This window comes from Lacerta agilis, chromosome 3 (assembly GCF_009819535.1).
Source record: "Lacerta agilis isolate rLacAgi1 chromosome 3, rLacAgi1.pri, whole genome shotgun sequence".
Taxonomy (NCBI): Eukaryota; Metazoa; Chordata; class Lepidosauria; order Squamata; family Lacertidae; genus Lacerta; species Lacerta agilis.
Window position 1 is genome coordinate 35812792 of NC_046314.1, and position 12821 is coordinate 35825612.

The window sequence follows — 12821 nt, forward strand, 5'->3', positions numbered from 1 at the left end:
ATTGGTTGCTGGGGAAAAAGGCGGCGGCTGAGGTTGCCGCTGCCTAAGGCAACCAATGGAAGGAAGCCCCTTCGGCGTCGGTCAAATCGCCGCTGGATTCCTCCAAGCGTTAACTCGTGATGGGCAGGCGGAAGATCAGGACTCTATCTCTGGGTAGCCTGCTGCAGATATGCGAGGTTTTATGACTCCCCAATCATTTAATAATGGCAGCAGTAAAATGCTGTTGTTTAGTCGTTTGATCTTTTTGCAGTCCATGGGACTCTCAAGAGTCTCCTCCAGCACCATAATTCAAAAGCATCAATTCTTCTGCGATCAGCCTTCTTGATGGTCCAGCTCTCACTTCCATACATCACTACATCACATCATTTAATAATGGCAGCAGTAAAATACTCTTCCCCTAATTTTTCCTACTGAAATGAAGAAAACGGGAGAGCAATAAAGGTGATTGGGAGTGTGGAAGGACGGTGAGCTCAGTTCAGTTCTGGAACTCGATGCAAATGTCTGCGTTAAGAATTTATTAAGTGATGCTTTTGAATTATGGTGCTGGAGGAGACTCTTGAGAGTCCCATGCATTGCATGAAGATCAAAGTTATCAATTGTTAAGGAAATCAGTCCTGAGTGCTTACTAGAAGGACAGATCCTGAAGTTGAGGCTCCAGTACTTTGGCCACCTCATGAGAAGAGAAGACTCCCTAGAAAAGACCCTGATGTTGGGAAAGATTGAGGGCACAAGGAGAAGAGGACAACAGAGGACGAGATGGTTGGACAGTGTTCTCAAAGATACTAACATGAGTTTGATCAAACTGCGGGAGGCAGTAGAAAACAGGAGTGCCTGGTGTGTTCTGGTCCATGGGGTCACGAAGAATCGGACATGACTAAGCGACTAAAGAGCAACATATCATTTGTAGCTGGCTCTGATTGATGGATCTCTGGTCCTACCAAAAGCAACATAGATCCCTCAAACCTAAGTTCTGCTCCCCTCCTTGCCGCTATACCTTGGTTTATCGAATGGAAAGGAGTGAGGTCAGAGGGAAGTAAAATGCAACTTATGCTAAATGTGATAAGTATGCAAAAACATAATTCCATATTTTTTTATCATGCTACACATGTTAAGGCTGTTGAGCTAACTGTTGCTGTTCAGTCGTTCAGTCGTGTCCAACTCTTTGTGACCCCATGGACCAGAGCATGCCAGGCACGCCTATCTAACAACTGTCAGTTCTGAGAGAAGGCAGGCAAGGACCCACACCCAGCCTGCACACTGGCAAGGCCTGCACTTTCATTTGAACAACTCTAAATCTTTGCCTAGGTTGGAGTGAGGCATCACTTGTTTTAATTTTTGGACTACTCTTTTGTGTAAGTGGTAGATCACAAAAGTTGTATGTGCACATGTAAACAATACCCATAGATCTCTGCTTTCCTGGCTTGGAGCAGCACACGCACACATACAGACACACACAGCTGATGTTTTGTGCAAATGTGGTAGATTGATAAACTTATTAAAATAGTAATAATAATAATAATAATAATAATAATAATAATTGTGTGTGCTTACAGTTAAACAGATACCAGTGTGCTTGCCCATAATGGCCTCAGGCAAAGCCAGCCCACCCATGAAGTGGTGTGAAGTAGCTACCTCAGGCAGCAGAAGCCCCCGAGGCAGCACCTTCATGGGCACCTCCTGGCACATCTCAGTTTGCCATACAGCAGAAAAATTAATGACATTTCCTGGTTTTGGGGTGTAAAAATTGGCAAAATGTCAGGGGAAATCCAGCTGTATGGCAACATGATAGGAAAAGTAGCACAAAACCTTTAAAACCAAAAAAAGGTTTCCCCAAAAAAGCTGAACAATTTTATATGGTTTCCTAAAAAAAAGTTCATAAACTTTGCAGGTGTTAGGAATTTTGAAATATGGCAACCCTAAGTGTATCCCTCACATAGAGTTACAATTCCCAGCACCCTTAGCACACTACAGAATTCATTGAGGGAGAAAATGTATACTATAGTGTGCACACAGAGATAATCATCTTGCCAATTTTAAGGTGTTTGTGTTGTCACCCACACTGCTTTGTCAATTGCCACTGCAACCATTTTGCTATTATCCAGGGGCAAAACTAGGCTTTATTTCACCCCTGTCAAGGACCCAGTTTGGCAACCCCCCACGCATTTACACACACACACACAGCCTCAATGGCACCCCTCTGGAGGCTTCAACCAGGGTAAAAAAAACCAGCTAGCCCCCCACTACGGCTCTGTATTACGTAATTCTCCCTGTCCTTTTTGCATTTTGATTCTCTGACCTCTCCATTCCCCACTTCAACCATGTGCGTTGATCCTTTTCAATCTAGAATTACACTTCATGCATCTGATGCAGTGGACTGTAGTCCCTGAAGGCTTAGTCCTTAAATGTGTTAGTCCTTAAGATGCCACAAAACTCTTTGTCATAATAGCACTGGTGGGGCCAATACAATTTTCAAGAAGATAAGATAGCGTATTTCCCACAAAGGATGGAAAGCATCACAAACCCTCACTACCTTTCCCTCTACAAAGGAACGCCCACAGCACCAGCAACCATGGCTTGAGAGGAAGCATTGGATTGGAAAAGAAAAAGAGAGAGAGACTCTTCATATCTTCCTCCATTATTCTCTACAGAACTGGAGTGTAGCCCAGTCCAGCTAATGGCTGGGTTGGTAATTCTTTTAGAATGTCCTGTTCTGCTGGAATGCACAAAGGCCTTATTATAATCACGGAAAGAACAATGCGTGCAACATTTGAAATTGTTTGTAAAAGCTAGCATAGTGTGGTGTCTGGTGTGTTGGAGATAGCTGTGTTTTTATAAATGTTTTCATTATTTTTATTTTGCCATTGGCTTTTATTTGTTTGTGAACCGCCTTAATATTTCTTCTTGAAATGAAAGACAGTAAATAAATAAAAATGGTATTTTTTTTAAAAAAATATATTTAATAATACTAGTATTTACTGCAGTGTTTTTCAACCTTTTTTGGGCAAAGGCACACTTGTTTCATGAAAAAAATCACAAGGCACACCACCATTAGAAAATGTTAAAAAATTTAACTCTGTGCCTATATTGACTATATATAAAGTAATTCTCTTGAATTTTTCAATTTTTCCCACGGCACACCAGGCGACATCTCGCGGCACACTAGTGTGCCGCGGAACAGTGGTTGAAAAACACTGATTTACTGTGTGGCCTTGGGCCAGTCACAGTTGCTCAGACAAAATAACTCACAGTGTTGGTGTGAGAATCAAATGGAAGAATGAGGAATAAGGAATAAAACCATGTATGCCACCTTGAGCTCCTTGGAGGAAAGGTGGGATATAAATGTGATAAATAAATACCACTACTACTACTACTACTCTGTGGGTTAAACCACAGAGCCTAGGGCTTGCTGATCAGAAGGTTGGCGGTTCGAATCCCTGTGATGGGATGAGCTCCCGTTGCTCGGTCCCAGCTCCTGCCCACCTAGCAGTTGGAAAGCACGTCAAAAGTGCAAGTAGATAAATAGGTACCACTCCAGCGGGAAGGTAAACGGCATTTCCGTGCACTGCTCTGGTTCGCCAGAAGTGGCTTTGTCATGCTAGCCACATGACCTGGAAGCTGTACGCCGGCTCCCTTGGCCAGTAACGCGAGATGAGCGCCACAACTCCAGAGTCGGACACGACTGGACCTAATGGTTGGGGTCCCTTTACCTTTTACTACTGCTAGCCCTGCTCAGCCATGAAGCTGATGGAGCTGACCTTGGGACACTCCCTGTCTCTCAAATTAACCTACCTCACAGGACTGGTTTATTGTGAGGACAAAATCAGGAACTCCATAATACTGATGATCCCAATCCAAAGAGCACTTTTTGTAAGAGCTGATAGGATCAACACTTCCAGCAAGTCCCACTTATAGCAAGCCTTGCTGTAAATGCAAATATCTCTTACATGACTTACTTGAATTCAAGCTGATGATGCAAATGGATTTTTTTTTTTTACTTTAGGTCACCTGATGTCACTGTGATATCAGGTGACTGACCTAGGTCTTGCGCAGCCCCTAACCTTTGCCACTATGTCACCCCTTCCAGTAACCTGCAGTGGCACTGCTGCTGGGAGGCTATTGCTATGGCTTTACCCCACCAGGCAAGCTGCTCCTGCACAAATATACTTATCATGAAATACAAAACATATTTTTGGTATTATACAGTGGTAATCAGAACCCACTGAAATCATTGCATGTGCTGATTGACTCACCAGTGACAGAATATCTTTATTATCAACCCAACTGTACTTTTGTGAGTGGCCACTGCTAAATACGTAATTATCACCAATTCTGCTTTTCAGTTCCTTCTGAACTCACTTTTTACAATACTGCCCCTGTCCACAACAATCACATATATACATACTTGCAACTTCATACATCTGATGAAGTAGATTGTAGTTCACAAAAGCTTATGCCATAATAAATTTGTTAGTCTTTAAGGTGCCACAAGACTCTATCATTTTTGCTACAGAGACAAACATTCCTCCTTCCCTGGAAATTGTTTTGTACAGCATTCAGCATCTAGAACCCTTCCTGGGCTGACAAAGATCGGTATAAATTGCTACAGACAACTATGCACAACAGCAGGACAGAGGATTAGGAAAATAAAGGATGTAGAATTTAAAAGAAGGGGATCACACAGAGGATAGTGATTTCCTTGCTATAGTTAGTAAATATATGTCCATAAACCACAATCTATTTGGTAGTTTGGCAATGAAGGATTTACAGTGGTACATTGGTTCTCGAACTTAATCCTTTCTGGGAGTCTGTTTGACTCCTGAAACTGAAAACCAAGGCACGGCTTCCGATTGGCTGCAGGAACTTCCTGCAGTCAAGCGGAAGCCACGTCAGATGTTCGGCTTCCAAAAAACTTACACAAACCGAAACACTTACTTCGAGGTTTGCAATGTTCAGGAGTCGATTTGTTTGGGAGCCAAGCCGTTCAAGAACCAATGTACCACTGTAATCTGATTAGCCAGTCAAGGAAGAGGCAAAAGTGATAAAAGTCATTGAGAGTGAATCCACCAGAACAGCACACAAAATGTTGATAAATGAAGCATATGATAAATCTGACTAAGTCAAAATGTGCTTACAATGTTGTTTCCAGCTGTCTGGAGTTATTATATCCATGCCAGATGCCTCAGGGTTTGTCATCGTCAGTTTTTGTTCTGCTAGCCCCTAGATCTCAGATGAAAAAGGAGACATAACATAACCTCATCCATTTCCCCATCTCTTTTGCATTTCTTTAGGACATTGAATTCACATAAATGTTGCCTAATCAAAACTTCGCATAGAATGGATGCCTTGAAGTTATAGTACCTGTTCTAGACCAAGGGAGGGCTGCCTTTAGTCTTATTTGATATACACTTTATTTTATTTTTTTAGTAGAATCTCCATGGTCCACCAACCACCCTTCCCTGGCAGTACAAATACAATTGTTGTTGTTGTTACTCAATTTCTTGCCCTTTCATAACACTCCAAACCAGCTGCCTCGGGCAGCTGCTTCACCCTGTCTTATGTATTTCTGACTGGTGGTGGTGTAGATTTCATTTATTACATGTTGCATGTTTTGATTTAAATATGGGATAATAATGGCTTTTTGTCTCAACTAGATGTGACATTGGGAAATCTGTGATCACATCTTTCACAGATTCCCTTGCTGGGATCAAATCAAGGCTATGGTTCTGTGGGAGATTCCTCCAACTCTCTCTCTTGCGGTGGTTTCCTGATCTGAATTGCCATCATATGAGCACCTGAAGCAGTTTTGTATCTGTAGGAGAATTGAGTCCGAGAAAATTTACCAGGAGGAAAAGGTTGACCTGCAAAGCCATGGTGCTATTCTAATTCAGGCCCCATCCCCAGCTGCTTTTACCATGGGTTCAGGGACTGTGGAAGACCTGATTTCAGATCTCTCGCCACTGTTCCATGTGTGGCTCTGAGTGGCAAACTTTCATTTATGCATTGCCGCAGCTCAATACTTGAGCTTAGTGGACGTCTGATTCTTTCCAGCAGAGGGCTGTAGTTTCTCGGAAGAGAACAAAAGGAGTCTGCACTATTTGATAAACAATAATAAAATAATAATCTCCTGTGGCAAGAAAAAATATTTGAAATACAAACTTCTGAACTATTAGCAATCCAACATTCAAGTCCTAAAGACATCACCTGGATATAAGTCCTATTTTCAACAGACATTACTTCCAGGCAAATTTGCTTAAAAGACTGAGGTCAATTCCTTCAATGGCTCAGAACTGCAATAATTCAAAGACCCTGAGATCATCCTCTGAGGCAGTTCTTTGTGTGCCTCTTCCACAAGTGGTCGGAAACACAAAAACAGGCCTTTTCTGCAGTGGCTCCCTGTTTGTGGAATGCTCTTCCGAGGGAAGTTCAGCTGACACCTTCATTATATACCTCTGGGCCTCAGCCAAAAACTTTCCACTTCTCCCAGTCCTTCGGCTGATTAACATCAGCTGCCCTTTTAAATGTGTTGTGCAAGGGTGGATTATTAATTTTTATTTTTATTATGCACTTTGTGGTTTTTATATTGTAATATTTTGTTGTGAACTACCCTGAGATCTAGGGACGCAGGTGGCGCTGTGGTCTAAACCACTGAGCCTAGGGCTTGCTGATCAGAAGGTTGGCAGTTCGAATCCCCGCAACAGGGTGAGCTCCCGTTGCTTGATCCCAGCTTCTGCCCACCTAGCAGTTCAAAAGCACATCACAGTGCATGTAGATAAATAGGTACCACTCTGGAGGGAAGGTAAACAGCGTTCCCGTGCGCTCTTCTGGTTCGCCAGAAGCAGCTTAGTCATACTGGCCACATGACCCAGAAGCTGTGTGTGGACAAACGCTGGCTCCCTCAGCCTATAGAGCGAGATGAGCGCTGCAACCCCAGAGTCGTCTGCAACTGGACCTAATGGTCAGGGGTACCTTTACCTTTTTTACCCTGAGATCTGCAAATGAGGGCAGTATACAAATTTAACAAATAATAGTAATAATACCTCATAGATGCACATCGAGACATAAGGCTTCCAATGTAGTGCTCACTCATACTGAGTGTGTGGTGTGGGATGCACATTTTCAACTATCTTGTAATGCATGCATATGGGAAGCTGCTTTGCCATCTGCTCCCTCACTGAAGTACAACTGAAAACACATTTGCAGAATGCAATTAACATTGATGCATTAATCAAGAGCTCTGTTTTCATGCTAGCTTCACCCATAACTTGCATGTCTTTAGCAGCAGTTGATAATGGGTTCTGCATGAGTACATTTGCATGTACATTTGCATGTGGCCAGGGGCCTTGAGTAAATCAAAGACAGAAAGATAGTGAGCGGAAAGAAGTGACTATTTTAAACAGCAGCAGTGGTTTGAATAAAGCAGGGATGGAAAAACAATGTGAGGAGAAAGTGCTGGTATAAAACAATGATGAAAGTTTGAATAGAGCATAGGGATTGAACTGAGTGGAGAAAACTGGAAGTTTAAAACAAGGTTTGAGTACAGTGAGAAGGGAGTTTGGAAAGGCTCTGTTGTGCAATTGGATGCTGTCAGCAGAGGGAACAGACTGAGATGACTTTGTAATGCATCATCCTCTGCTTTCTCTTAGTGTGCCCAATTTGAACTGTTTGTCTTTCCTCTTTTCTGAGTCTGCTAGCAATCAGAATCTGTGTGAGGGAAGCAGAGAGCCTAAGGGCATCTTGATTGGGCTGAGTTCCTATTCATGCTGCCTGCAATAACAATGAGTTACTCATGCTGTTATAGCCCTAGGACAGTATGCCACCCCACTGTGGAGTTTGTTTTGTGACACCCTTCCCTCCAGATTAAGTTTATGGAGTTCAAGTTACTGGTATTCAGAAAAACTGAAGTTAAAGAGGGCAATAATACACTGGTGCTAATTTTCATGCAGCCCTCTACATGTGTGAGGCCTGCGGCAATTGCCCCAGCCACTCTCTCTTAAAAAAGTGTCTGATCTATGTATTTAAAAGCCTGAAGAAGAGGTTGTTGCAAGGCTCACACTAGATTTAGAGTCCCTAAGTAAGAAATGCCTCATACAAGATTGTGGAAGGAACTGTGGCATCATTATCCATCTGGTAGGAGCTGGAAGTAGCAGGTAAGCTGCTAGAAGTTGTTCCCAGTCTGCAGAATAATTTTAACTGATAATCATTAAAAAAAACCTAAAATATTTGTAACTCACAAAATATACCCAGAGAGGTGAAACATGTTTCAGTTTTGGTATAGTTCTACTGAAATCATGCAACTAGAAAAGTAATCTAGACATTATTTTGAAAATATTCTCTCTCTTCAGTCACAGTGGGTAAGGCTCCACATTATTTATTTATTAACAGTATTTATAGGGCACCTTATAACAAAATTCCCAAAGGTAACTAGAAATAAAGCAAATCAGAATGAAAACAAATTAATGTACAATACAGCATAAAAAAACACAAGCCTCGAAGGGTACAAAAACCCTGAAATTAAAAGATGTGGGAATATATATAAAAAAGTATTCCTCTGGCAGTTAAATAACACCAAAGTCGGTGGCCAGGCAAGCCCCTGTGGAGAGGGCATTAATAACTTATTAAAAGCGATGAGCTGGCACTTTTATGATGCGTAAAGTAACCAGATGATTTTGGCAACCCACCTGTGACTGATGCATGTGCACATTGTGTGCCCAGTACGAGATGGGCTATGGAACCTAACTCTTGTTTTGATGGCGTATTGCAAAAAAAGGGGGTACTGTGTAAATTGGCCAGAGGGTTGGCAAAGTGAAGGGGATCCGTTAACAGGGCATGTAATCCAGAGCCTGAGGTAAGATTTAGAACAGCGCTTCTCTCTCTCTCTCTTTCTGCCTTCCCTGGCACATTCTGTACCCACAGACATCACCTTCTGCGAGGGAAACACCCTTCTCTCGCCTTTCCAACCTGTGACTCAGCTGAGGCCATCCTCGGATTTCTTTCCACTGAGCAACCCACCCACAGCTTCGTCCAAGCGAGCCCAACTCCACCCCTCTAGTGCCTGCTTGACAAGGGTGTGGGCCTGTCTGAAACGGTCGCCTTCATAGCCCCCCACAATCGTTGCCCGAGGGAGCTCGCGGACAAAAAGAAACCCTCCACCCACCAACCCACGCCCCACAAGCTGCCGCGCCCGCGGGGGTGGCTGCGGCTGCGGTGCGGTGCGGAGATGCCCGCATGCGGCCTTGCTCCTGCCCCGCGGCGGCCGAGGGTGGGGATGCCTTGTGGGCGTGAAGGGCGGGCGGGGTGGAGCCAGACGCTCGCGGGAGATGAGCTGCCGCCTCCACTTTTCCACAAGGAGCGCCTTTCACTGCCCGAGCAAGGCGCCCTCCTCCCTCTCTCCCTGCCGCCGCCGCCGCCGCTGAAAGGACAGGCAAACGCTGCGCGGGGAAGGAGAAGACGAGGGAGAAGGCGAAAGAGGCGCGAAGCGGCATCTTCAGGCAAAGCGGCCCATTCCAGGCGCAGGATGCTGCGGTTGCCGGACGCCGCTCCCGCGGCTCTCAGGGGCGCTCGGCTGCCCGCCGCCGTTGGGCTCACTTTGTGCCTCCTCTGGGCAACTTCGTGGGCCGAAGCTACTGGGTAGGAACTGGAAGTGGGTGGGGTGAAGATGGACGGGGTGGGAGGGAAAGGCGTGTAGGAATAAGGGAAACGGTTAGTGCCCGCTCGCCGCCTCCTGTCCTGCACAGAAGGCCAGATTTTGCACTCATGGGGATTTCAGGATCGGGAGCTGAGGCAAATCTTGCAAGAGTGCTGAGTGTCATACTGCAGATCACCGACAGCTCAGTTGCACACTCAGTTGTTTTTTTTTTTTTGGGGGGGGGGGTCAAACCACAAACTTTGCCCGCAGCTCATCAGTTCATAATTGCAGGCAATTCTTATGGGGTCAATTGGGGCTTACTGCCAGGCAAGCTAGTATACGTTTCTAGCCTGTCACGACAAGAGCAGAGGATAACGTTGCCTGAATGCACTTTCTATGAAAACTGAAAGGATGTATATATGTGGAGCCAGAGGTCTGAGAAAGGAGATGATTAGGGGGTTATTATACTATTTTATCAGTGGGTGGGCAAAGTTTCACACCCTGTTCCTTTCTTATATTACCATACTTTTTGAGCATAGTGTTTTTTTCTCCTCCAATACTTGTGTGAGGCTTCCGGAGCTTTATTTAGCAGTAATTTCCCACCAGTTATGACTTGTATTCTCTCCCCCCGCCCCCGCACCCTTGCAACTTGGCTGAATCCACATATGAATCAGGCCAGAGATTATTTAGGAAGCTGGCACATACAGAGTCAGACCATTGGCCCACCTAGTGTAGTATAGTCCATTCTGACTGGCAGAGGATCTACAGAGTTTCAGATGGGACACACTACCTGGAGAAGTCAAAGATTGAATCGAGAACCATCTACATGCAAAGGAGAAACTTTGCCACTGAGTTACAGCCTTGATGTTGGAGTAGTGAAAGGAGTATCAGGCCATGAGTGTAATCTGTTTTGTCCCTTCTTTTAGGCCCACATACCTGTTGGCAGCTCTTAAGAGCATCAGGCCTGGAGCAAATTTGACTATTGGAGTAGCTATGCTGAAAAAGAGTCCACAAAAGGTTACAGTCAAAGCTGAAGTGGTCTATGCAAATAACACTGTACTACGTGGGGAAGCCATCTTTAAAAGAGGTGAGATAACTTCCTTGGCCTAAAAGTAATAAAGCATATTCTGTCTGTAGTACTTTTTGATTGCAAGAAAGCCCCTAGAGTGGCTATACGGAAGTAAACACTGTTAAATGGGGTTTGCTTCCCAGCAAATGGGTTTAGAATTGTAGCCTTAATGAGGGAATTTAAGACTATCATTGGTGAGCTGAATTCGGAACAGATATGTTATCTGCCTTATGCAGAAGTTCCACAGGGGGGAAATAAGTATGATGAGCTACATAGATGTAAATGTGAAATTATTTGCTGAACTGTGGTTTAAATGTACTGTATAACCATTCATGTGCTTTGACTGTGGTTGCCATTTCCCCCTGGAATCTGCCCCTCTGTCACCTCATTTTTTAAATGTAATCCTGAGCGAGATCATTTTTACACTGTTTCTGCTTTGGGGAGACCTATGTACTCATGAAAAAAAGTTTTGTTTTTGTTTTTACTGTTTTACTGTTAAGAGAAAGAGCAGATAGGAAGCCTAAAAAAGAGTTGAGGAGCTTGGTCATAAATTATTCAGAATTCACCTTTCTGATGAGAGACTTCACTTTTGTTGGATCTACTTTGGGTTTTTTTTCTAGAATCTCAGGATTATATAGAATATCAGTCAGAGCCAGCTGCAAAATACACATGATTATAATGGAAGAACAAGATGCCTCTGAGCATAGTCTGAGCCTCAAAAATAGTTTTTAGTACCAGAACTGAACTGAGTTCGCAGTCTGCACACACATGCTTTATGTTTATTCTGAGGTAGTGTAGGACCTTTGTCCAACCTGGGTTTTTAGGAGCATTGAACCCAGCACAAAGAGGCAACTCACCAAGCAGGATGCAACAGGATTTATTTGAATTGCATATGCAAGACAATGGTGCAGCGCAAATGAGCTCGCCAACTGCACACCCCTAAGAGGTGAGCTCTTCCTTTTTATGCACAGCCACCTCCTAAAACACATGATTTTTAGGAAACCGAAACTTACGGCAATTGAGCCCCATGTGATTTCCCCGAAAGCACATAATTTCCAGGATAACGAAACTATCTACAGGAATCCGAAACCTACCTTCCATTATCACCTCAACTCCAGGAATTCAAAACTTATTACAAGAACCTGAGACACTCTGGCTGTTACAGAGTAGGTATACAGAAACTCATCGAAGAGCACAGACACTCACCATTGATAAACTATTAAACTATGCACTAGCTTGCCAGAAAAACATATTAAACATAAAAGCAATTACACACAAAATTGTTGTGGTCCCCCTGTGGAAATATCACACGTTATTATATGCATAATAATGTGATAGCTGCTTATTACATTTATGGTTCATGTGCCCCTTCAGTAGGAGCCTAGGAATGGTTGCTGTGTTTTTCAGGAGCATTTTTAAGGGCCCTGCAGGTCACTGGGTTAACATCACAAAGCATCTGAAATGCCATAGCATGCCTATTGTACTGTTCTTTTCCAAGTTTCTTTCAGTAGCATGATGTATATTTATCACATTTTGTTTTGTCATTGCTTCAGAAAGCTCAGGTTATCCCATTTTTATATTCACAATTTTTAAAGGACACCTTTAAGGTTTAAAAAACCCCTCTCTCAAAACTTAGAAAAAAGTGCAATATGATACAGCTATCTACATAAAATCAGTAAGAATAAAAAGTAATAATGCAAGAACGTATCAGCCCCATAAATGTTAAATTGAAGTACCTGACTACAACCAAATCAGTTAATAGAATAAAGTAGCTCTGGAAAACTCATTTGAAAGATAGTGAACCTTTAGGGCTTTCATGAGCATCTGAAGTGATGGAACTTGTTAGAGTGAATGTAGCAATGTGCCCCAGAGATGTTGGGCCACTGTAGAAAAGGCTCTCCCTGAAAAAAGCTAGTTCTGAAAGAAAATTACTATCCTTATAACAATCTTGAGGGATAGTGACTTGCCTAAGGGGAACTAGTGAACTAAGCAAGGAGTTCAATCCCATCGGCAGGATTCAGTTATTGAGCATTACCAGTGGAAGCTCATGCAAAGACATTCATTAGTATAACAGGACTTTCTCCCCTTTCCCACCACGTGTCCTCTGCCTCTCCAGTTGGCTCATGG

The 12821-nt window shown here is 43.5% G+C and overlaps 1 protein-coding gene across 3 annotated transcripts in view; it reads left to right on the top strand.

Annotated features, from left to right (window-relative positions):
- The first annotated feature begins 8789 nt into the window (after positions 1-8789).
- The window catches only part of CD109 (CD109 molecule), a 67753-nt gene continuing 63721 nt past the window's right edge, over positions 8790-12821 (top strand). For 2 of the 3 annotated variants that reach the window (XM_033143250.1, XM_033143251.1), the window contains exons 1-2: positions 9240-9627; positions 10552-10712. In XM_033143250.1, coding sequence (XP_032999141.1) covers positions 9266-9627; positions 10552-10712 — 523 coding nt within the window. In that variant the 5' untranslated portion in view covers positions 9240-9265. Of the gene's footprint in view, positions 8846-9239; positions 9628-10551; positions 10713-12821 lie in introns of those variants that run through there. The other variant, XM_033143252.1, reaches the window with a different exon arrangement.